Source organism: Ovis aries, chromosome 2, assembly GCF_016772045.2.
Source record: "Ovis aries strain OAR_USU_Benz2616 breed Rambouillet chromosome 2, ARS-UI_Ramb_v3.0, whole genome shotgun sequence".
Taxonomy (NCBI): domain Eukaryota; kingdom Metazoa; phylum Chordata; class Mammalia; order Artiodactyla; family Bovidae; genus Ovis; species Ovis aries.
In genome coordinates, this window is record NC_056055.1 from 50,825,657 (window position 1) to 50,849,936 (window position 24,280).

At 53.3% G+C, this 24,280-nt stretch overlaps 1 protein-coding gene across 1 annotated transcript in view; it reads left to right on the forward strand.

Annotated features, from left to right (window-relative positions):
* SHB (SH2 domain containing adaptor protein B) overlaps positions 1-24,280 on the forward strand; it is a 138,066-nt gene that overhangs the window by 97,112 nt on the left and 16,674 nt on the right. Inside the window, exons 4-5 of the mRNA XM_015093133.4 lie at positions 9,374-9,545; positions 16,205-16,324. Coding sequence (XP_014948619.2) covers positions 9,374-9,545; positions 16,205-16,324 — 292 coding nt within the window. The remainder of the gene's footprint in view (positions 1-9,373; positions 9,546-16,204; positions 16,325-24,280) is intronic.

The window sequence follows — 24,280 nt, forward strand, 5'->3', positions numbered from 1 at the left end:
GGGATTCAGAAGATATGGGTTCAAGTTCAAGTCTAGTTGTCGACATGGGACAGTCCCTTTCGCAGCTGGTCATTTCTCATTTCTAAAATGAGTTATGATGGTGGAGATGGCTTGCTTTGGCAGCTGTAAAGGCCTCTGCATTTAGGTCATTTTATCATTTTCATCAGGATTTATCCCTACTTTTCCTGCAGCCAAGCAGCAGCCCTCGGGGTGGGGTCTTTGCACCAGGCAGCCACATCCATGTTTCCCTTTTGGGGTGCAGACTAGGAGGATAAAGGCATGCTCATTCGTGCCAGCCCCTCCTTCCCCAGTCCAGGCTTGGGTGTACATGCATGGACAGCATTCCTGGAACCCAGATGGCATTCCTAGAGCCCAGGCGGCCTCTAGGCGCCCACTTCACAGGCTTCCCCATGCTCTGCTTCTCGGGAAGTCACCACTACCCCCTCTTATAATGAGGAACTTCTGTTCTCAGGCACTGCCCTTGAGATATGGCAGCATGGTGTCCTGGGGCCTGCGTGTGCCTGTGAGGGGAACACAGAGGCCTGTTGTTGGTGATCCTAAAAGAGCCAGCCAAACATGTGCTGAGCTGCCCATTGTCTTAAAACCTATCTGCAGGTACAGCCTTCACTCCCTGGGGAGAGGAGAGAGTGAGGCCTGCTCTTGAACTGCAGGGGAGAAGGGGGCTTCACCTCTCTGGGCCCTAGTTTCTCTACCTGTAAAATGGAAATTCTAATGCTTGTCTATGAGGAACAAGCGAGATGATGCAGAAGGCATGTTTAGAAAGTTGAAGCAGCAGAGGACCATTGTTGGGAACAGAGTTTTAGTCAAGTAGGAGTGCTTGCACATTGTCATGAAAGCTTCTGGGTCATGGGGGCCCCCCTCCCAAATCAGTGCACAGTCTCCCTCCTTGCCCCCTCTTGGGGGCTCATGACTACCTGGGCTGCAGCCCCTTATATGCCTCTCCACCCCTGCCCTCCCCACTCCACACCTGTCCCCTCTATCAAAAACTGGCCAGAGTCAAGACCAGCAGTGTGCAGGAATCAGCACCCTAGACTGTGCGGAAAGGGTGCTGTGGGCACCTTCGTTCTGGTCTCTCTGCCCTTGTGTTTTCAAAGTAATAGGATGTCCATGAACAAACACCAGACCTGGAACACTGCAGGCCCCTCCTGTCAGCCCCATATTTGTTCCCGCCTCATCCACATGGGGCCTTAAAAGGCCTCTTCAGCACCTGAAAGCTCTGTGCACAGGGTTTTGTTTTCAGTTCTCTAATCCTTGTTGCCCCTGCGTAAGGGACTCTGTCCTGTGCTGGAGAACTGGGGAGGCCGGAGGCCAGCCAGAAAGATGCAGCCACTGATCCACAGGCCCCACCTGGGGACCCAAGGCCCTAGGTCCCCTTCACTTCCTTCCAATTCCCTATGAACCATCCTTAGGGGCCAACATCCATACTCGTGGTCAGCCCGGAGGACTCAGGGATGTTTGGCAGACTGTCAAGTCTTCTCTCCTGGCCTGGCCTAGAGAAAGGCACTCCTAGAGCACCCCTAGGTGAGGGGAGGCTGCCCAGGCTTTCATCCCAAAGCAGAGGGTCAGGGGCAGGGGGCTGGGGCCCCCTGCCTGGCATGATGGCCTGCTCCTCTCTGCTGGGCAGTCTACTTGCCCAGTCCAGGCCCCACTCATAAAAACATAAAGTCCCACCAACCTCCTCAGTTTGTTGTGTCAGAGAATGTCACATTGGGTCCTCGCATATGCCCACCTGTGAACAGGAAGCACTCAGTAAAGGTCAAGTCATTTTTCAAAACTATTTTAAAATGATTTGAAGGGGGAGTCCAGCTCCTAAGTTTCCTTTCTTGATTGATGAATGAGGTTTTTTTTGGACCTGCTGACCATAAATTTGGGTGGAGATTCATTCACTCAATAGAGTCTAAGCATTGACATCAGGCACTATCCTAGGCACTGAGAATTCAGCTTTGAAAAAAACAGAATATGTCTTGTCTTCTTGGAGTCTTAGGAATTTCGGCTCAGGCTGGAGAAGGTGGTTTCTAATACAAGGCACTTAATCCTCCTGAGTAAATGAAAAGGAGCTGCTCTGAGCATGGATGTGGCCATGGGGAGAAGGGACCACCATGTACAGGGGCCTTGCCTGGATTTTGCTATGTCCTCTCTTACTAATCACCTCCATAGTCCTTTATGGTTTAGGCCTTGTCAGCCCTGTTTTATAGAAGTAGCAGCTAAGGCTCAGAGAGGTTTAAAAACTTACCCAAAGTCACACAGTAGTGGCAGAGGCAAGATTCAAACCTGGCTCTTCCTAACTCCAGAGTCCATACCCTCTCCACGAAGCTGAGCCGCTGCAGTTCTGTTGTCTGGCCTTGTTGCAGCCCATGGACTGTGTGTCAGGCACAGAGAACTCCAGGAGAGGCTAAGGCATGAGGCCTCATCTCCACCTGGTTCTGAGAAGACACCAGTGTACCCTGCACTATCCTGTGGACTGCGGTGGGGTCAGACAATGCCTTAGACAGGGGAGGCGGGGTTCCGGAAGGGAGGAAGGAAGTCCTTTCTTCTGGGCCCTGTGTACGTGTAAGTTGCTTCAGTTGTGTCTGACTCTTTGTGACCCCATGGACTGTAGCCCACCAGGCTCCTCTGTCCATGGGATTCTCCAGGCAAGAATGCTGGAGTGGGTTGCCATGCCCTCCTCCAGGGGATCTTCCCCACCCAGGGATCCAACCCATGTTGCTTTTGTCTCCTTCATTGGCAGGCAGGTTCTTTACCACTAGCGCCACCTGGGAAGCCTTCCACCTTGGGTGGTCTTGACCAAAGTTGCCCCCAGGAGGCAGCATGAAAGCTGAACTTTGAAAAATGGCTAGGATTTTTGCACCCATTGATACTGAAGAAAGGGATTCTCCAGGGCAGACACAGCAGAGCAGAGGCCTGGAAGCAGGGAGATGAGGGATGGGAGACCAGCTATTCTTTGTGACTGGAGCCAAGGGGTGGGTGTGGAACCCAGAAGGGTTGTCACCAAGTCACCGAGGGCGTCAAGCACCAGAGTGAGTTCTCTGTCCTTTCCTGTCCTGGGGACCTAGGAGCTGGCAAGGGTTTCTGGACCCAGAGAGCTGTGCTTTAGAGGCTTATGGGAATTTGGGAACCTGATCTCTTTGGCTAGCCCTGAATGATAAACAGGAAGGAGCCAGATCTAGAAGGAACACATTTATTTCATCTAAGCAAACATTTACTAAGCACCTCCTCTATGCCAAGCACTGTAGTCAGTTTAGGGGCTGACAAGATATTGGAGAGGAAAATAAGTCCTAGGTACTGTCCCCCAGAGAACCCCATGGGCTGTCAGGGGAGGAGTGGCTGGGGGCTTGCTGAGCTACATACAAGAGAAGGGTGGAGTGCTGTGAGCTATACTGGAGGAGGGGAGTTCTCAGAAGGCGGGATGGGGAGGTTTTGTGGAAGGCAGGCTTTTGTGCCAGACCTTGGCAGCTTCTAGACATCATACGGTTGGTGGTCATTGCAAAGACTAAATAAAGGAGATGCAATGCCTGCCTGGCCGGCCCTGTCACTTAGCTCTGAGATCCAGATGGTAACCCCCTCCCTTCACTCACAGGGTGGCAGGGTTGTCTTGAGGGTTAGAGCTAGCATGGGTGCTTGTTAACACTGACCCAATTTCAGGCCTAATTGATATGAAATCTGTAATACAAGTAGGAAGGGGACCACCAACAGCAAAGGCTAACCTGGGTGGAGGAGAGGCCTCCCAGGAGATCGGAGCTGGGTCTTAAAGATCTCATCAGATCAGAGCTGTGGAAGCACATTTAGGGCATCGCGAAGGGCCACCGCACCTGCCTTGGAGACAGAGGCTGGTGGAGCCGCTAACTGGACCACCTCTCCGGCTGCCACCAGGGCTCTGGTCCCGTCATCGCACCAAAGATGAAGGGCTCCAGAGGCCTGGCCCTGCCTGCCTGAGTCTCCCCTCCCTCCAGCAGAACCCTGACTTCTGTTTGTAATTGCCTATAGGTGGAATTAATTAGATACTGTCATTCTAACAACTCACAGGGATGGTATGTTTTTTCTCTAAATGCAGATATTCTTTTGAGGGCTGTGTCTTCCATTATCTTTTACAGAAAATCACTAAATTAAAAGAATTGCCTTTTAAAATTGCAGATTAAAGAGAAACTTAATTAGAAGGAATGAAAACAGTTGTGTTTGGCGCTTTTGTTCTTAACATTTTTTTTTTTCCCTTGTGCTGCTGAATCACTGCGCTTGGAGTTTGTATATTCTCATTTTAGGTGGAATGATTTGCCTAATTAAGCCTGTCATTCATCACCACCTGTTCCCTCTAAAATATATGCCTATATTATTAAGCTTGCAAGCGAATGTATAAATTAATTCAGTGGGGAATCGCAGTGTTGACTGGAACATTATTAGGTTTTATCCAATTTATCTGGTTTGAAAACTGATATTTTCCCCCAGTAAAATGAAACAGCAGCTCATTAAGTTTCTTCATTTAGTCATTCTTTGAGCACCTATTATGTTGTGGTCATGTACTAAGGATGGGGGAATGGGGGCAAATATGGTGTAGCCTCTGCTCTTGAGGGGCTCATGGGGAGCCAAACAAAGAAACTGGCCTTTAGGATACCATAGGCTGAGATCAGAAAACTAAGATCATGGCATTCGATCCCATCACTTTATGGCAAATAGATGGGGAAACAATGGAAGCAGTGAGAGACTTCATTTTCTTGGGCTCCAAAATCACTGCAGACGTGAAATTAAAAGACACTTTTTCCTTGGAAGAAAAACTATGACCAACCTAGACAGCATATTAAAAATCAGAGACATTACTTTGCCAACAAATGTCCATCTAGTCAAAGCTATGGTTTTTCCAGTAGTCATGTATGGATGTGAGAGTTGGACTATAAAGAAAGCTGAGCACAGAAGAATTGATGCTTTTGAATTGTGGTGTTGGAAAAGACTCTTCAGAGTCTCTTGTACTGCAAGGAGATCCAACCAGTTGATCCTAAAGGAAATCAGTCCTGAACATTCGTTGGAAGCACTGATGCTGAAGCTGAAGCTCCGATACTTTGGCCACCTGATGTAAAGAACTGACTCATTGGAAAAGACCCTGATGCTGGGAAAAATTGAAGGCCAGAGAAGGGGTCGATAGAGGATGAGATAGTTGGATGGCATCACTGACTCAATGGACATGAGTTTGAGTAAGCTCCAGGAGTTGGTGATAGATAGGGAAGCCTGGCATACTGCAGTCCATTGGGTCATAAAGAGTCAGACACAACTGAGCGCCTGAACTGAACTGAACTGAGGCCGAGATCAAGGTGAGTCTGGGAAGAGGGTGAAGCCAGGGAGGGCTTCCTGGAAGAGGTGACTCCTAAGGAACAAGTGGAGTCAGTCAGGTGGATGAGGAGAGAGGCAAGAGTCCTGATGATTCACACAAAGAACACAGCCTGGAAGGTGGCATGGTGAGACCTGAGACTAGGTAGGTTGCCAGGTGGTTGGTCTTGAGAACCTACGTGCCTTCCATGATCGTGTTGCATGCTCCATGCCTCTCTTCTCACCTTCTGGGCCAGGAGGTGTGCAGTAGGATTTTATACTGGCAGAAATTCCCAGATTCCGATAGCCAGTGGAGCACCCAGATTGTCCGAGGTGAAAGTGCCTTACAGTTCATCTGGTCTCTCACTCTTACCTGCCTGTGGCAGAACTAAGTCTAGAACCTCGTCTCCCACCTACCCCTTCCCACACCCCCGCTCTGCTACCCCTGGGGCACCAGTCACCACTTGGGCCAGAGGCCTGCTGCACTGTCCTGTCTCCATTCTCTCCATTCCCCAAAACCAGAAAGTTAGCAGACGGGAGGCTGCATGGGAAAGTGCACACTGGTCCCGTTCTCCCTGACCCCACCTCCCACTGTGCCCCGATCTCCATCGCAGTGCAGTATTGCACAGGAGTCTTCCCCTGACTTGCCCCGCAAGTAGTCAAGTCCTGTTGGAGGCACCTCCCATATCCCTGTCATCACTGAGGGATTCAGCCTCCATCACCTTCCCTACCTCTCTGCCTCCAGGGTCACCCCTAAACCCTCTCTCCATCAGCAGTCAGAGAGGTCTTTAAAGCCCAGTCTGAAGGATGGCATTCCTTGATTCAACCCACGCATAGCATCAAGTCCCAGCTCTTTAGAAAGGTGAGCAGGCCCTCACCTGTCTACCTGATCCCAGTGCTTGCCCCTGCCCAACGTCACCCATCCAGGGCTTTGCAAGCTAGATGGCTCAGGTCAGAACCTGCTTCACCTCTCCCTGACACCCACTCCCAGGACATGTACCCCATTTGATTGGTTGCCCTGAGGGCTGGTGTGGTTCCCTGCGAGCTCTGACTGGGGAGCTGGGCTGCTGGGAAGCCAGGGAAAGGACATATGTGTGGGGGCCCCCTGCTCTGAACATCACCCTTTTATCACCACTGAAAGCTCAGCTCATCAACCAGATGGTGGAGGATGTTTGTTTCTCAGACATTCAACCCCAGGACCTGTCCCCTAGAAGGGCCTTGAGGTCATTGCCACCTGGCTGTCTGTCCCCGTGGCTGGACACAGGACAGAACTGTAGCCAGAGAAGAGGGCAGGGAGCCCCCAGGAGGGTCCTCACTCTGCCCCAGTCCTGGCATCATAGGCTGTGGGTGTCTGGAGGTTGGGGCTTGACCTCTGTCATGTGTTCTCACGGAGCTTAGGGTTTTCTGTGAGCCTTCTTCACCTGAACTTGCCAGCCCCGTCCTCCAATGCTCAGGCCGAAAGCCGGTAGTGACCTTGACCCTCTGTCTCTCTCTCCCTCCATCCTGAAGACATACACAAGTCCGATTCTCAGTCACTTCCATCCACCTCTCCAATGCCAGCCTGTCCTACAGGAGCTTGCCTCGTCCATCTCACTCTCTCTCTCTTTTTAATTAACAAACTTTTGATTTTTTAAGAGTAGTCTTAGGTTCACAGCAAAACTGAGATGAAATTATGGAGAGTTCCCATAGACTCACATCCTCCGTCCCTTTTCAGCCCAGTAGTCCTGTTAAAGAGTACCAGGTCAAAAGCTTTCCCCATCAGAAGTCAGAATTGCTCTTCATTTCTCTCAGAATAAAACCAAAGTCCTTCCCAGGGTCCACAAAACCCCCAACCACGCGGCCCTGCTCCCTCCCACTCCCCTGGGCCTCAAATCCCACCCAATTCAATCCACTCCGGTTGCCCTGGGCTGTGTTGTTTCTCAGTCACCCTCAGCCCGTTCCTAAAGTCAAGGGCCTTGAATCTGTTCTTCCTTCTCCCCAGAATGTCCTTCCCCCAGACGTCCACGCTGCTCGCCCCCCCTTCCTCCAGGCATTTGTTCAGATGCTGTCCTTTGAGAGGCCTGCCTTGTCCTGCTTTCCTTTTCTCCAGGGCACTTAGCCCCAGCTGGTGTGCTGTGGATCTGACTTACTTTACTTGTTGTCTCTCAGACCCTGAACTCCTGAAGTGGGGATTTCTGTTTTGCTCAGTGCTGTTTCCCCAACCGCGAACCACGCCTGGCCCACGTGGACGAAAGTCTAGAAGGGAGAGCCTGCCAGACCCTGCTGCAGTCATGAGAGTGACCAGACACATGGGTCCAACCTGTCTCGAGCCTTCCGTTGGCAGGAACCCCCCTCCCCGCTGTTTTCTGTAGTGATTATTAGAGAAGCCTGTCTCAGAGGGATGGAAATGCTCCACCGCCCTGATGGATGATCTGGCTCCGTGGCTGAGACGCATGAGTTCATTCACCATCCTCGGTGGTCCATAGACCCCACATCACCACTGTCAGGGCAGGAGTTTCCCACCACCTTCTGTGAACATGAGGTTGATTGCTGTGTAGCTGGGGTCAGAGGACGGCTCGCCACGTCCGTGCTTGCTGGCTAGGGCTGGGGAGATTTCTACCATTGTGTGTCTGTGGGCCTGTAGCTGGACGTGGTACATGGTTCCTCATGCCCTGGCCCAGTTTACTCAGCACTTAGTATATGCTGGGCCAATCAACTGTAGTCCCTCATCTGATTCCCACAGCAGTCGGTATGATAAGAAATAGGGCTTCGGAGAAGTGGAGTGGCTTAGCCAAGGTGCACAGCTGGTCATGGCCAACTTCAGAGGGGGACTCAGGGCAGTTTGGAGGCTTCTGTGAAGTACTTAGTACGTGTCCACATTGAGTAGGCATGATCAGAGTAATGAAGGCAAACCTTTATGATAGCATTTACCCAGCACACCAGGCGCTCTGCCGAGACGGCTGTCAACCCCCTGGCAGACTCCTCACAACAGCCCCACGAGTTGGGTACAGTCGTCATCCCTAGTTTTCAGATGAGGCAACCGGAAGCCCAGAGACATGACTTGCAGGTGGACTACTGGTCTCTGCCAACACTTCTGGCAACTCCAATTTTGTTTGTTTTTAAAATACTTATGTATTTAGTTGCGGCCTGCAGGATCTTTCATTGTGGCACAAGGGCTCCAGAGCACATGGACTCAGTAGTTGCAGAATGCAGGCTTAGTTGCCCTGAGGAATGTGGGAAACTTAGTTCCCTGCCTAGGGATCAAACCTGCATCCCCTGCAGTGGAAGGTGAATTCTTAACCACTGGACCACCAGGGATGTCCTGGGAACTCCAGTTTGAGCTCAGTATTTTCCACTCTTTGTGGGGTGTCTCCAGGGTCCTGCCCTCGAAAGGTACCTCCCCAGCCCATGGGTGAAGGATGCTCCTGCAGGTCCAGGGCTGGAAGGAAGGCACATTGTAGGGCTCATCCCACTGTGGTGGGCACCGCTCCAGCCTCACCTGGGGGCTAATCCAGGACAGGGCTGGCTGTGTGGAGGGCCCACGCGGTGGGGTGAGTATAGAGGAACAGACGGCTGTGATGCAGCACACCCCTCGACTGGAACTCTCTGGTTGTCCCAGGAGAAAGGGGGCAGATGTGGCCAGTGCAGCCCTGGGCTCAGGGGAGGGTAGGAGAATGGAGGAGGAGAGGAGCCACTTGGAGGCAGGTTTTTGGCACAAAATAAAGAAAAACTTTGCCCCTGATAACTGTCTAGGGAGCAGAGCCCCCGCTGGGAGTACCATGTCCTCTTTGATGGAGGTTGCGGGAGGGTTCCTTTGGGGATAAGGCTGAGTTCAGTGTCCTCTGGAGATTCAACCAGCCCCTCGATTGCACCATCTGATTGTGACGGCACCTCACATCCTGGTTTGGAAAGCCCACAACTTTTGAGCTATGTTTGTTCATTGCCTGGAGCTCTTCTGCCTGCAGATTATAAATCATCAACCAACCATGCTGATTTCCTGGCCCCACTATGTGCCGCCAGTAACTTGTTGGGCTGAGCTCTGGGTAACCGGGTAACCGTGCTCTTTCTCTCTCCCCCACAGCCCAGTTTAATGGCAGTGAGAAGCGGCAGTCATCCCCCTCACCTTCCCGGGACCGGCGGCGCCAGCTTCGAGCTCCTGGAGGAGGCTTCAAGCCCATCAAACATGGGAGCCCTGAGTTCTGTGGGATCCTGGGAGAGAGAGTGGACCCTGCTGTGCCACTGGAGAAGCAAATGTGAGTCCTCAGGGAGCAGAGCTCAGTCTCAGCGGCCAGTTCGCGGAGTCACTATCGACGCTCACAGGCCAAGGCCACGGCCGAGCCTGCCCGGTCGGGCTTAAAGCACACCTCTCCTGATTCCTGGCCCTATGCGTCCTCTCCCTCCTCCGTATCACCTGCCCGCCTTCGGATGGCTAGTAGGAAGGACAGTGAGGTCATCCACATGGCGTTCTCCTTCCTTCTGTATCCTCCTTTCTAGTTTCATCATGCAGCAAGTGAGCTTTTAAATGCTAAATGTATATTAAACCCTCCTGCGTGATTGCATATTAGCTTTATTTTATAGTAGGAGTGATGTTTTTGCCCCACATCCCTGGAAGCTCAGATAGTAAAGAATCTGCCTGCCATACAGCACCCGGGTTCGATCCCTGGATTGGGAAGATCCCCTGGTGAAGAGAATAGCTCCCCACTGCAGTACTCTGGCCTGGAGAATTCCGTGGACAGAGGAGCCTGCAGGCTACAGTCCATGGGGTCACAGAGTCGGACACGACTAACCAACACATACACATGCTAAATCCTGCTGTCTATTAGCTTTATTTATAGCAGGAGTGAACTTTTTGCCCCACATCTGCTTGATCTTAGTTGGGCAAGACCTTGGCACTCTTGATTTGGGTTTCCCCCAGAGAGTTCCCAGCTTTAATCAGCATCCAAGTCCCATCCCTGCTGCCCCTTGCCCCCTGCTTCTCCACAACACTCCGGTCAGTGTTGTCTCCATCCCCTTGAGCGAGAGGGTCGTCTCCTTTCTCCGCTGGGGTCTCGGGTCCCTGCTCTGCTCTGAAACCTTCCATGGCTCCCCATGGCCTCCAGGATAAAATCCCATCTCCCAAAATTGCCACTCGCTCTGTGAATTGTTCCACATACCTGCCCTAGAGTAAGTTTCTCCGGGAACTTAACAAAGCACATCCTGGATCCCATGCTCATACCATCAGGGGCATCGCCCTCTTCACAAGTGAATGTGGGAGAAGTGGGGTTATCATCTTATTGCAAAATGAGAAAATCGGGACCCCAAGAGATGTGGAGCCTTGGCTAGGATCTCCTGGCTCAGAGTGCTGAGGCAGGATACGAATGCTGTGACTCGACCCCACACCTTCCTCTCACTTCCCTCTTGTATGCAATTCTCCCTCACCCTTAGCACATGGCCGGCACAGAGTAGGCACTCAGTAAGGCCAGGAGATTAGCAGACACCCAGCGGGTTCCTTGTGAGACCTCGTCGAGTGCATCATGTATTATATTAGTCTCCACCCAGGGAATTCTGGTCTCGCCCAGCCGGCAGTGCGTCCCTCACAGGAAATGCTCCCTTGCTGAGCAGGGTGCAGAGTTTTCCGAATGATGTCATGTGCTCGTGTGCCCTTTTTTAAGCATGTGCCGCAGCCTCCTTTGTGACAGCCCTGCGCCTGCTGCACAGAGCACATGGGGGGAGGGGGTGGGGGAGGCTCCCAGCAGGTGTCATGTTAATCTCTCACGTCTCACAGCCACACAGATTGGGTGGCAGGTTTTGCTTATTTCTGATCAGACTGTGTGCTTTTTAATCAACAAACAAAATATAATCCAGAGAAGCCTGGGAGCTATTCAGCGTGCATCCTGACCCAGGTCTGCCTGGGCTCAGCGGCCCAGCCTCCCCTCTGCCCACACCCGGACGGACTTCATGAGCCCTGTGAGGGCAGGTCTGCCTTTCCTTTCCTGTTCCCACCCAAAAGGCCCTCAGCCAAATCCAGAGTTGTGGCTGGCTTTTCCTCCCCATCATCTCATCTCCCTGGGATTATTCCAGCCTGCTAGAGGCCTGCCTCATCACCCAAGAGGTAGGGTGGTGGGCTTAGGTAAGATCCCACTTCCAGCAGAGCCTCAGGACCCAGGACCCAGGACCCAGCCCGAGAGGTTCACTATATCCCACCTGGGCTGATGCTGCCTCAGAATTTAGTAGGCGCTTCCAATTTCCAACTTCTCCCCACCCTAGTGCAGGGGAGAGGGAAGGTGGGCACACTGAGCAGGTGCCCCAGTCTTAGAGGGTTGTCAGGGATGGGTAGTCACACTTCTGCCCAGGCACCCAAACTACTCGCTGGCCCTTCTGGGACAGTGGAAAGGCTGCTCAGGTACTAAGGGGCGAGTGCTCCCCAGCCTCCTAGAGGCCGCCCACCACCCGCTCCATTCTGCATTATTATTACCATCAGCACATAAACACGTCCTAGTCATGAATTTCTTGGTGGTGTTCAGTCGCTCAGTCACGTCCAACTCTCTGTGACCCCATGGACTGCAGCACTCCAGGGTTCCCTGCCCTTTCCATTTCCTGGAGCTTGCTCAAACTCTGTCCACCGAATCAATGCCATCTAACCATCTCATCCTCTGTCACCCCCTCCTCCTACCCTCAATCTTTCCCAGCATCAGGGTTTTTTCCAGTGAGTCAGCTCTTTGCATCAGGTGGCCAAAGTTTTGGAGCTTCAGTTTCAGCATCAGTCCTTCCAGTGAATATTCAGGCTTGATTTCCTTTAGAACTGGCTGGTTTGATCTCCTTGCTCTCTGCGGGGCTTTCAAGAGTCTTCTCCAGCACCACAGTTCTAAAACATCAATTCTTAGGCACTCAGCCTTCTTTATGAACTTCTTAAAACAAACAAATAAATAAATCTCGACTAGACATCCCCATTTGACTCTAGCCCCTGTTGGGAACGTAACCTCCATGAGGGCAGGAACTTGTCTGGGTCACCATTGCGTGCCCAGTGCCTAGATTGGTGCCTGGCACATAATAGGTGCTCAGTGAATAGGTAGCTGTCCCCTTGGTGAACAGAGTCCCCAAAGAGCTGTCAGTGCATTCACTCTCCCTTCCGTTACCTCCCATTCTCTCATCCACCCCAATCTGCTTCCCTTTTCTGCCTGGGTAACCAGCTGACCTCTTCTGACCCCTGTGGCAGCCAGCACATTAGACGGCTCCCTCCTTCTAAGACGCTCTCTGCTCCCGGCTTTCCTCTGCCTCCCCCGCCGGCTGCTCACCTCAAGCTGACCCAAAGGTTATTCTGTCCAGGGCTCGGTTTCCAGCTACGTGCCCTCCCTGGGTAGTCTCCTCAGGATGCTGGTGGTGAGTCACCAGTTCGCATCCCCAACCCACACCTCTCCCAGAACTCCTAACTCCTACGGCCAGCTGCCTTCTTGGCATCTCCACTTGGCTGACGAATGGGCATCTTAAATTTAACACGTTCAAAACTGGACTCCTGATCTCCTGGACACCCGCTCCTCCCCAGTTTGCCCACCTTCCCCACCCCACCCCACCCCAACAGCATCACATCTACCACATTGCTCAAGCCACAGCCCTGAAATCATCTGGATTCCTTTGTTGGCGTCACACCAGCATCTAGTGCATTACTAACTGCCAGTTTTCCATCCAAAACACATCCCGATTCCATCCATTCCTGTCATCTCAGGTCCTCCCGTCTGGACCCCTGCAGAAGCCTCCTCGCCTGTCTCCTGCTTCACTTCCCCTCTGGTCATTCTCCTTTTGTAAAATCGTCCAGAGCAAGTATCTCTTAACATCTCTATTTAAAACTCTCATTGCCTTCCCTGTGCTTACAATGAAATCAGACTTCTTCCTGTGGCCTACACGGCCTCGGGGAATGGGGCCCCGCCTCCTGTTCATCCGCATCCTGTCCCACTTCCCACAGTCACAGCACTGAACCATTCTTGCTGCCTTTTTGCTCTGTGAACACCCCACGCTCATTCCTGCTTCTGGAGCTTTGCACTTGGTGCTGCCTCTGTGATGAACGTGTTTTCTTTGGCTCTTCACATGATTGGCTCCTCCTCCGTGCAGATTCTCAGGTCAAATGTCATCTCCTCGGGGTTGCCCCCTTGTCCATTTATTCCGTAGTAGGCACCTCCCCCACTGCCTTATCACAAACCCAGTATTCCTATATAGCAGTTGTCACTATCTGAAATTGTTTCCTGAATCTGTTGGTTGACTCTCTATCTGCCTGCACCAGCCCTTTGAGAACAAGGATATAGTAAGTGGTGAGTAGATAACTGCATGATCTCATGGGTGTTGGATGGACTGGGTGGTGATGGTTGAGTCTTCTTAATTCCCATGGTTCAGGCCTGAGTGGCCAGCTCTACAAAGTCCAGTGCATCCCCAGGATGGCCTCCTGCCTGGATTTTTTCAGTTCAGGCAGGTCCTCCTTGGGCCCAGGGGTTGCCAGCCAGGCCCATCCTGTCTCCTGGTAGCCATCCTCATCCTGACAGTCTGCCCTCTCCGCATCCCCCAGTTGAGTGTCTTTTGCCTCTTCTCTCCCCAATTCCTCCTGTTTTTCCTTTGATCTTTGACCCCGAGTCCCCTGCCTTTCTCTACATGTGGAATGGCTGGAGCAGCTGGGGAAGGAACCAGCAGCTTATCCTATTTACCCACCAGGGATCACCCTTAACAAGGATCCAGAACCCCCGAGGCCCATCTGCCACCGCCTCCCTTAGAGCCACTTGTCCTGTGCTCTGGGAGTCGGGCTCAGACAGCGCCTCCCTGGAGACTACTTCTTGGCCTTCCCTGAGGATGGCTCTGCTTCAAATAGCTGAAACTTGCTTGGCTAATAAAACAGCATTTTGTCAGCTCACTGGGGCTGTGTTACACAGGTGAAATTTCCTGGAAAACAACCTTGGCCGAACTGTTAACTCTCATCTCTAAAGTCAACTCCATCCTTGTCTAACCACGTCTCCCAGTTACACTCACATATCTTTTCTTAAACACACACTGGCCCGTCACATCTCTGGGAGTGTTGTCATTATGGCAATCCGTGCAATTCCCAGCGTCACATCCTCTTAGTTTCTGTGTAAGTATAGACAGGAACGTGGGTCTGCAGTGTACACTTCCCCTCACCTTTTCCCTCAGCGAGTCCCCTTGCAGATGTCCAGCCCCGGGTCTGACCTGTGGGCGGTCACCCCTTGGGCCATCAGTGACTCTGTCGCAAGATCCATGGGCAGGGATACTCACATCTCTCTCACTCTGCAGTCTTTGCTTTCCTAGAGCTGGTTGAGTTGGGGTGTTTTTTTTAGGTTATAATTATGTCATCTTCACTGCTGCTAACTGTTTAGAACACTGCCTTATAAAATGGCAGAACGTGCAGAGAAAGGCAGTGTGATGCTTTTCTCCACGCAGGATGTCTGTATCAGAACTCTCACGGGTTCTGGTCACAGGGCACTCCTGGCCCAGGTTCCGGAGGCAGGCTCCTCCATACACCTGGGGGAGGTATAAAATGAAAATGCAGTCTATACAGCAGCAGCCTGAAATACTGGTAGTTGGGGAAGTGACCTTTGGCTGTCTGCAAGTTCACTTCTCTTTTGGCTGATGCTGAAACTCACCCCGTTGCAGGCTCTCCATCAGCCCTTCAATGCATCATTCTGTTTAATCCTCACAACCCCAAAACAGGAATAGAGTGACCCTAACTTAGCAAACTGAGATGCACCCAGATTTAGCTTCTTGCCCCAGACTCCCAACCGGCCAGTGGCAGAGCCAGGTCTGTGCCTCCGCGGCCAAAGCATGATCTATCCTTGACCACTGGCACCTCTGGTTCCCTTCCTAACCACATCTCTGGCCATCTTCCCATTAATCCGATCCCTCAGAGACCGTAATGGAAGGAAGCAGTGACCTGTTCTGAGTACACCTACTGACCAGCATCCAAGGTCTTCACTCTGCCGCAGAAATTTTACCTTCAACTCTTCCAATCTTGAAAACTCACGTCCCTCTTTTGTCTTGCACTCGGGGCCTTAGCCAGGCATCTGCCACGGCACCCCTCCCATGTGATTCTGCCGCTCACCACGCGCTGCCCGGAAGCAGAACTGCTGGGCTTCCCACGTGCCCGGTCGATGCCAGATGCACTTGGCAGGAGCACTGCTTTGGCCACCCCACCCCACCGCTTGCTTTCCTGAGTGACGAGCACCGCCCTCTGTCCCGCAGAAGTCGCAGAGCCAGCATGTGTCCCGCCTGTCAGCGCCCTCTGATGGCTTCCGTGTCTCTCAGAGAAACCAGAGTCCTCGCATCACTTTGTGTGCAAGGCCCCCAGCGCAGCCCTGCCATGGGGCCTCTTAGGCCTCTGCGCCCACACTGCCCCCTTGCCTCAATCTAGCCATCACTGGCCTTCTTGTTGTTTCCAAAACATGCCAGGCATCCTGCTTTGGCTGCCTTTCTTCTGCCAAATAGGCTGTTTTCCAGCGTCTTCCTTTGTGGCATCTTCCCGCAGCTCCTTCAGGTCCATACTGAAACGTCACGCCCTGCAGAAGGCTTCCCTTGCTGCTGCTTAAGACAGCAGTCCCTCCTGCCAGCTCCAAGCCAGGCGACCCTGCTCCGTGTCCTTCGTGGCACCCACACTGGACTCTGTGCTTCACGGTGTGGAGGCCAGGTTTGCTCACCATACTCTCCCCAAGACCTGCATGCAGCAGGCGCTCTGTCGATATCTAATGAATGACTGAACACACACACACGCGCACAGGCACACGTGACATCTGCACGCACAGGGACGCTGCCTAGTGACAAGGAGGCCCAGGATGCCCACAGCTGCCCTCCAGTGGGGCTGAGCCTCCTCGGGGCAGATGGGATTCGGGATGTCAATGGTAGGGGTCTATCCCTGCTGAACTCTGACCCCATCTCTTCTCCGCAGATGGTATCACGGAGCCATCAGCAGGGGCGACGCTGAGAACCTGCTGCGCCTCTGTAAGGAGTGTAGCTACCTTGTCCGGAACAGCCAGACCAGCAGGCACGACTACTCCCTCTCCCTGAAGTGAGTAACCTCGGCCACCCCTGGCCCTCGGCAGCCTCCCGCGATGTGCGACCTGGCCCGGCTCTCTGAGGCAGAAAGACCCACCAGTGTCCCCCCGGGGAAACTTGCCAGCATGAGTTATTTCAAGCCTTGCTTTTCCAATTTGATCTAATTCTCCTGGGACACAGAGGAGTTTTTATATTCTCCATTTCTGCCTCCCTTGAAGAGGAGGGGCATTTTCCTAGGATTTATATTAAATATCCAAGAATAGTTTCCACATCTCCCGTGAGCCAGGGACTATAGAAGCACTTAGCGTGTCTTGTCCCTCCTTGAAACCTCACAACAGCCCTTTGAGGAGAAACATCTTGTCCCCGTTGTGCAGATGAGGAAACAGGCTCAGAGAGGGGCTGGGTCAGCGCTCGAGGCCGGGTGTTTGACGCCCCACTGCCCCTGCTGCCCCCTGAGAACCACCCTTCCCTTCTGTTCTTGGCTACTGTTCGGGAAAGTCTCCCTTTATGTGTCGCGCGACGGTTGTAAGGAACCCCACGGAGAGCCAGGAAGAATCTTGCTGACATGATCACCTACAGCTGCTTTGTATTGCTTTCAGGATAGGTGCCCCTGAAATAAGAAAAGGGTTTTTTGATTGAGGGTTTCATCCTTCAATTCTGTTGCTGGATGGAACCCAACAGATTGATTAAAACCCATTTTACAGATAGGAAAAGTGAGGCTGGGAGAGAGGAGGGATTTAAAGAGTTAATGACAGAACTGAGATATAAACCCAGGTCCTTCAGCCAGCACAGACCACCAGGAGCAACGGTCAGCCAGCACAGACCACCAGAAAGCAAGCAACTGCCTGCTTTCTTTCTACTCAGCTTGCTGTTACTCAAGGCCAGGTGATGCAGAGAGAACTGCTAGGACACATCGGAAGAGCCCTGTGCAGGCCAGCCGTGAAGTCAGTAGGGTCGGTGCACACAAACAGAGACTGGCCTGGGCTCTCTGCTCACGACTGACCCCACCTGCAAGGGACTGTGACAAACTGCAGAGCAGAGCCTGGGCAGGAAACAGAGGCACTGGAAGTCTGCCTGGAGGAGGGAGGATATGTGGGGACATGGAGGAACCACAGATCTCTCAAGGACATCAGGGCAGAAGTGGTAGATGGGGCGTTATGGGCATGTGGGTTCCAGGTCAGCGAGAGGTGCGGTTCTCTAACCCTTCAAGCCTATCAGGAATCAGAGCTGCCTCAGAAGGTAGTGAGTGTCTCATCACTGGGGATGTGCAACCAGGAGCTGGACAGCTGCCTTGCCAGGGAGGACATCGAGGGGATTTCTGAGCCTCTGGGAGGGCACTCAGGGCAAGCGGCACATGGACACTTCATTGTCCACCATCAGGCCTGACAGCTTAGAATCAGGCAGGTTTTATTGCAGCCAAGGAGAATTCAGTACGCTAAACTGTAGCTGGGCTGGTGGCAGCCAAAGTCAAAGGGCTGTCCCTGCCTAGGGGAGAGGGCAACAGCGGGGAGAGGGGCACACCACTGCTATGCTGCCAGGGTCGGGGGTCTGGAACTCCCCACTGCTCCATGCCGCCCCTTCCCCACTGTTTGAGGTAACCTAGCAACCCAGGTGCCCATGAATGATGCTTCCAGATCTTCACCTTCCTGCCTCAAGGTGAACTGTGCCTTTCTGGGCTGCAGGAGGTGGGAGAGGTGAGTGACCTCAGAGATGGGACTCTAAGTCACCATCCGTCCTTCCTTGCTGCCCTGCACAGACTGCCTACTCCCTGGTCTTCCTCACACTCATCACACTGGCCGTCTCTGAGCTCCGCAGTGTATTGCATTCCTCCTGGGATTCCGTCATCTGGGACCGGGCCAGAGGCATCTTCCCTAGAGGACTGATTGAAGGCACAGAAGAGCGGGTGGGGCACCCCACTCCAGCCCAGTCATTCCTGTGCATGGCAGGGGCCCATCGCGCCTCCGTTTATTCACTGTTTATTCACCAGGAGCACAGGAGGAATCTTGAACCAGGGGTGGGAACGACTCACAACGGCAGGGCCCGCAGGGTCCGCTCCCCAGCACCCTGAGCCCGTGCCATCCGTCATGCGGACAGACGCAAATGCTGGCTCACGCTTCAGAAGAGTGTGTGTGTCACGGTTCTAAGGGCGTAGTTCTCTTTTCGTCCCGGGTTTGCTCCCTTCCCCAGACCCTCCTGCCCTGTCACAGGCTTACAGTCCAGGGGCTGTGCTTTCCCACTCCCCGACCTCGTGGCCTCGGCAGCTGTGTCATCTTTCTGAGCCTGTGTCCTCCCCTGTGCACGAGAGGCAATGCTGTTCTCCATATAGACGGAGAGGCCCATCAGTGTCCCTGGCTCTCCGGATTTCGCCTGGCTTGCTGTGGCCAGATCCCTTGCACCTCCCGGGCAAGGGGAGAAGGTCGGGGGGCGCAACTCAGGGGGGCCTGTGCTGGGACCTCGAGCAGAGCACTCTGCCATCAGGCCCGGGTTTGTCTTCCTGCACCTGTCCTGTCTGTCCTCATTATCAGGAAGTGCAGTCTGGATGACTGGTCTCTGCCCACGGGTGCCGAGGTAGAGGGTTCAGTTCTGCATGCTTGTCTAGAGCCGTTAGATCCCAAACACCAGAGGGGTGGTCTTACCTGGTCAGCTTTCCCTCAAAGGAGGCCAGAAGTAGGGAGGAGGGTTGGGCGGTCCATGGCTGATCAGGGCAACCTACTAAGGGGAGTTGGGCTTGTTTTCCAGAGCAACCCCAGTAACCAGCCAGGCTGCCATCCAGGGAGAGACACCTGGCATTCATCACCTCAACCCCAAATGGAACTGCCTTGGTACTGAATGTCCCAGCTGCTTGGGGCAGGTGCCAGCTTTGCCAGCCACCATGGAGGTTTGGCGTCTCTGATGCCGAAGGCTGCCTGGCAGGGGTGGGGTGGGGTGGGGAGTGCCATTATCAGGATTGCGGTGCATATTGACATTGGAATTCTGACTATGTTATCATGTGAGCCTTGGGCCCTGCTGCGAGGGTGTTCTGGGGAAGAGAGAGAGTTTGGGGGAGTGTGGCCCCAGGGGACAGGGCTCTCCACCCCAGAGGACAGGGCTCATCCATCCGTCCTTTGGCAGATACTTATCAGAGCCCTGGGTACCAGGCACGAGGCTGGGCAGAGGGGGCAGCAGAGGTGAGGACAGTCTGGCCCAAGCAGCAGAGCTCCCAGTCTGGGCCTTGTTGCTGGCAAAGGGCTTGGGGGCCGGAGCTGGCATAAGGGTGGGAGGGTCTGGAGAAGCCGCAGGGCAGAGGTACATTGAACCTTAAGGGGAGGGTAGGTATTCCCTAGGAAGGGACAGTTGGTGGGCATCTCAGGTAGAAGGGACACGCCAGGCAAAGCCCTGGAGATGCAGAAGAGCCTAGGCAGGGCTCAAGCCCCATAGAGGAGCTGATACTCAATTCTTAGTGATGGGGCCACCCTCAGGCATCCATCCGTATGCTTAAACCTCACTTCTACCCTGAGTACTTGCAGTACTTCACAATTTAGCAAACCTGCATGTTGATGTCGGGACAGCCCCACAGGGTGGTCAGGGTAGACATCACCACCCTCATCATCAATGTCAAACCTCTAGTGACCTTAGATGCCCAGCTGGTCCAGTCCCTTGGCTTTGTGGCCAGGGAGGCTGAGACCCAGAGGGGACTCACGACCAACCCAGCTACCCAGCTACAAGTGACCACACAGACAATAGAGATGGTGTCTGCATCCCACTGTGGGGACCGGTCAGATCCCTGGACCAGGCCAAGCAGCCACCCACCTGCCCCTTCACCAAAAACCTTTCCCTGCACCCATGGTAATCCAAGACGGTGCCTGCCTCATTTTCTCACATCCCTCCACAGCAGCAGCCCCCACCATGAAGCAGCCTCACAGAGGTCCTGCCTCGTCACTTTTCAACACTGTCCTCAACCCCTTCTGCAGAACTCTCCGTCTTCCCATCTCCAGCCTGACCCAGCAGAGCACTGGGCCATTGGCCGCCAGCACACACCATTGACCCCCCAGCACACACCATTGACCCCTGGTACACTCACTGTAGCCTCAGGAAAGCAAAAGGTTGAGCTCTTAGAAGCTGGCAAGAAAACATCACCCTCTTACACAGTTTCCTGTCTGGAAAGGCAAGCAGTGGGAGAAAAGGATTTAAAAAAAAAAAAAAATCATTAAAAAGGTTCTTTAGGCACTTTGGACTATGAATGACTCTTTGCCAGTTCTAGTTTCATGAGTTTTTGCAAAGGAATCTGGACAAGATGAGGGAAACAGGACTTCAGAGACTGGAGGGTTTACTGCTGGGAGGTAGGGAGAGCACCAGGGCCTCCTCGTATGCTTGGGAAGGGGACAGACAGAGTGACCCTCCTGGCCTCACAGAGATGCCCCTGCTGCTTTGACCTGGGCCCAGCCCAGCTCTCTTTAGGCCCTGAGCTGCCATCCCCAGTAGGGTACATAGCCCCAGGGAGGCCTCAAAAGGTGCCTTCAGCTTTCAAATCCCCACAGGCAAACTGCACAACAACCTTGCAAATGTGGCCCAGATTCTGTTCTCAAGAGACATTTCTGACCTTTCCATCAGATTGCAACTCAGCCCCGATCTCTCAAGAGTCTTCCTCAGCCCATAAGCTCTGTCCCTTCAGTTTCTTGTCAATTACTGGGCTCCAGTCTCCAGGAGTTCATAGCCCAAGTGGGGAAGAAGTGGCATTTACACTGGTAACTCAAATACTCATGGAACATGTTTAAGGCTACCTAAGGCAGAAAGTGGGCTTCCCCTGATGGCTCAGACGGTAGGAGACCTGGGCTTAATCCCTGGGTCTGGAAGACCCCCTGGAGAAGGGAATGGCTACCCACTCCAGTATTCTTGCCTGGAGAATTCCATGGGCAGAGGAGCTTGGCGGGCTACAGTCCATAAGGTTGCAAAGAGTCAGACACGACTGAGTGACTAACACTTTCACTTTTTCACTTTTCAAGGCAGAAAGTGCTCAGGTCCGTGCAAGAGGGAAGGAACAAGAAGAGGGGGTGTTGGAAGGCTGGGCAGGTCTTAGACTGTGGACAGGGCGGAGAGGATAGCCAGGCAGAGAAGATGGCACAGAGACAGGAAAATGCAGAGCTTGGTAAGAATAGCAAGTAACATTGGCAGGAGCCAAGGAGAAAGGCAGCACTGATCATCCAGCTGAGGAATTGGGGCTCTATCCTGTGCATCAGGGAGCATTCCTGAGGGTTTTGAGCAGGGTTGCAGTCATGTCCCCAGAGCCATGCTCTAGAACCATTCATGAACCGCGTGTCGAGTGGAGCATCACTGCCTCCCTGTGCCCTCGCATGTCCACAGACATGCCACCAAAGCTAGCACAGTCCAAGAAGTGGGTGGGAGTCCCGGGGGAGATCACTTTTAAAGATGTAGAGGGAGGGACTTCCCTAGCAGTCCAATGGTTAAGATTCTGCACTCCCAATGCAAGGGGCTCGGGTTCAATCCCTGGTCAGAAACTAAGATCCCACATGCTGCTGCTGCTGCTTGCTAAGTCGCTTCAGTCGTGTCCGACTCTGTGCGACCCCATAGACGGCAGCCCACCAGGCTCCCCCGTCCCTGGGATTCTCCAGGCAAGAGCACTGGAGTGGGTTGCCATTTCCTTCTGCGATGCATGAAAGTGAAAAGTGAAAGTGAAGTCGCTCAGTCATGTCTGACTCTTAGCAACCACATGGACTGCAGCCTACCAGGCTCCTCTGTCCATGGGATTTTCCAGGCAAGAGTACTGGAGTGGGTTGCCATTGCCTTCTCCGCACATGCTGCATAGTGTGGCCAAAATTTGCTTTTTAAAAAAGGTAAAGATGTAGAGTGAAAAGCATAGGCTCTGCAACCAGTGAGATACATGGGTTCGAATCCTTGCTCCACTCTTAACTTCTATGTGGTTCTAGCCACGTGAATTTACCTCCCTGATCATCACTTGGAAAGCTGTGTAGGCCACTCTGGTGAAGTTCTTGTAAAAATTAACACAGCCCAGCAGGTCCGGCCCACAGCAAGTGCTCGATATATGCCGGTCTCCACTCCTCCCAGCCTTCCCAGAGCCTTTAGGAATTGCCACGGAGCCAGCATGGTGGACAAGGGTGCACCGGGTCACACGCCCTGGGGGTGTGTCTGGGCTGTAGCTGCCTCTGGATGACTTGCGCCGGTGTCTTTGTCCTCACCCCCAATGCCCATAGAAAGAGGGTCCAGTGTTTGATTCGTAAATTTGCGTCCAGGTCAAGGTCTCCATGGTCAGGACAAGCTTCTCTTTCTGATCTGTCCTAAGGACAGTGGGAAGGCCCCACCTCCTTCTTCAGGTGGGGAGGAGGGGGCGGGACGATTTATCAAGAAAATGCCTCCTGGTCGGATTGCCAAACGAGGCCCTTCAGGTTCCCGCCTGGAGCTGGGAGGTTGTGCTGACCGCTGGGCAGCCAGTCTTCATCCAACAGATGCTCCCCGGGAGGGCGGTGTGTGTGGCGGGGCCAGAGGAGGCGATGGGCTGTGTTCCAGGGGTGCTGGGGGCGCATTTCTGTTAGGGTTGTTTTTCTTTCTTCTCTCCCCTCATTGATTTATATGGTAAAGGAGAGAGTTTTCAAACAGTAGGCATGTCTGGGTCTAGGCAGGCGGGCAAGTGATTAATCTTAGTTTGTTGCTGCTGACAGCCAGGAGCAAGAAATAATAACAGTTTGTGGGGTGGGGAGAGGTGGGGGAACGCGGAAAGACTGCTCGCCCTTCGATCATCAGAGGGAGCACGGACGTCATTTCCTTCTGCCGTCTGAGCACCCCTGGTTGAGTGGGCGTCTGAGGCTTCGTCCTCTTAGCCCACAGTGGCTGCTCCCCTGGGCGAGCCCCCAGGGTGGTCTCCCCCCAGGGTGGTCTCCCAGACCACAGTGGAGGCTTCCCAGCCACTGTGGGCTTCCCTACCCAGCATGACCTCCTGCCCCAGAATGTGGGACTCTGTCACCACACCCCCGCCTCCCTAGCCTGCCCCTGAGGGCTTCAAGGAAGGCAGGTATGTACCGCCCGGGGCACTGCCCAGCTCTGATGACCCGGGCCCTAGTTTCCTGGCTGTTTGCCCCCACGACCCCCTTACTCTGTACCTCTGTGAGCTGCCAGGTGGGTGTGGGGGCTGGAAGAGGGGGATACCAAAGAAAGAGAGGCAGGGGTCAGACAAACTGGCACAGAGGTAGCTGGCTGATTCCAGGCAGGCAGTGATGGCAGGAGAGGGTGGGGCAAGGAAGGGTTTTGACCTGGGCCTTGGGGAATGAGGAGGGCTGAGACAGTTGGGGATAGGTAGGGTAAGGAGCTGCCCATGCTGAGGAAACAGCAGACCAGGAGGAGAGAAGCTGCCTACTTTCCAACCCAGTTTTCAGTCGATCCAATCACTAACATCCCCCCCATCTCCCCAGAATAGACAGCTTGGTGTAGCAGAAGACATAAGCTCTGGATCAATCTGGCATGGGCTTTTGAACCCCAGCTCTGCCACTTACTAGCAGGATGGTCTTGGACAAAGGGACTTAACATCTCTGAGCCTCGGTTTCCTCATCTATAAAATGGGTTTTACAGAGATACTCATTAAGAGATGATATACGTGAAGTGCTTGGCCTGTGCCCAGCAGGCAGTAAGTTAGTGGTAGCTCACTGTCTTTGTTACAGACTTTGCTACAGCTATGGGTTATTGAGAAAAGAGCTTGGTGTGGTTCAGTACCTTGAGAATTACCTGACTATCCATGCCCACATCCACTCCCCTTTATGGTGATAGGATCTTAGAGTTCATACAGGCTGCCACTTGAGAAAATCCTGCATTGCTATGACTGAGACAAGTCATTGAGAGCTGAGAGCCCATGCTAAATCCAGGCTGCCCTCTTGATGACTGTGTGACCTTGAGTAAGTCACTTACCTCTCTGATCTGCCAGTTTCTCATCAGCTGCTGAAGATGATGGTCACCTCAACAGGCA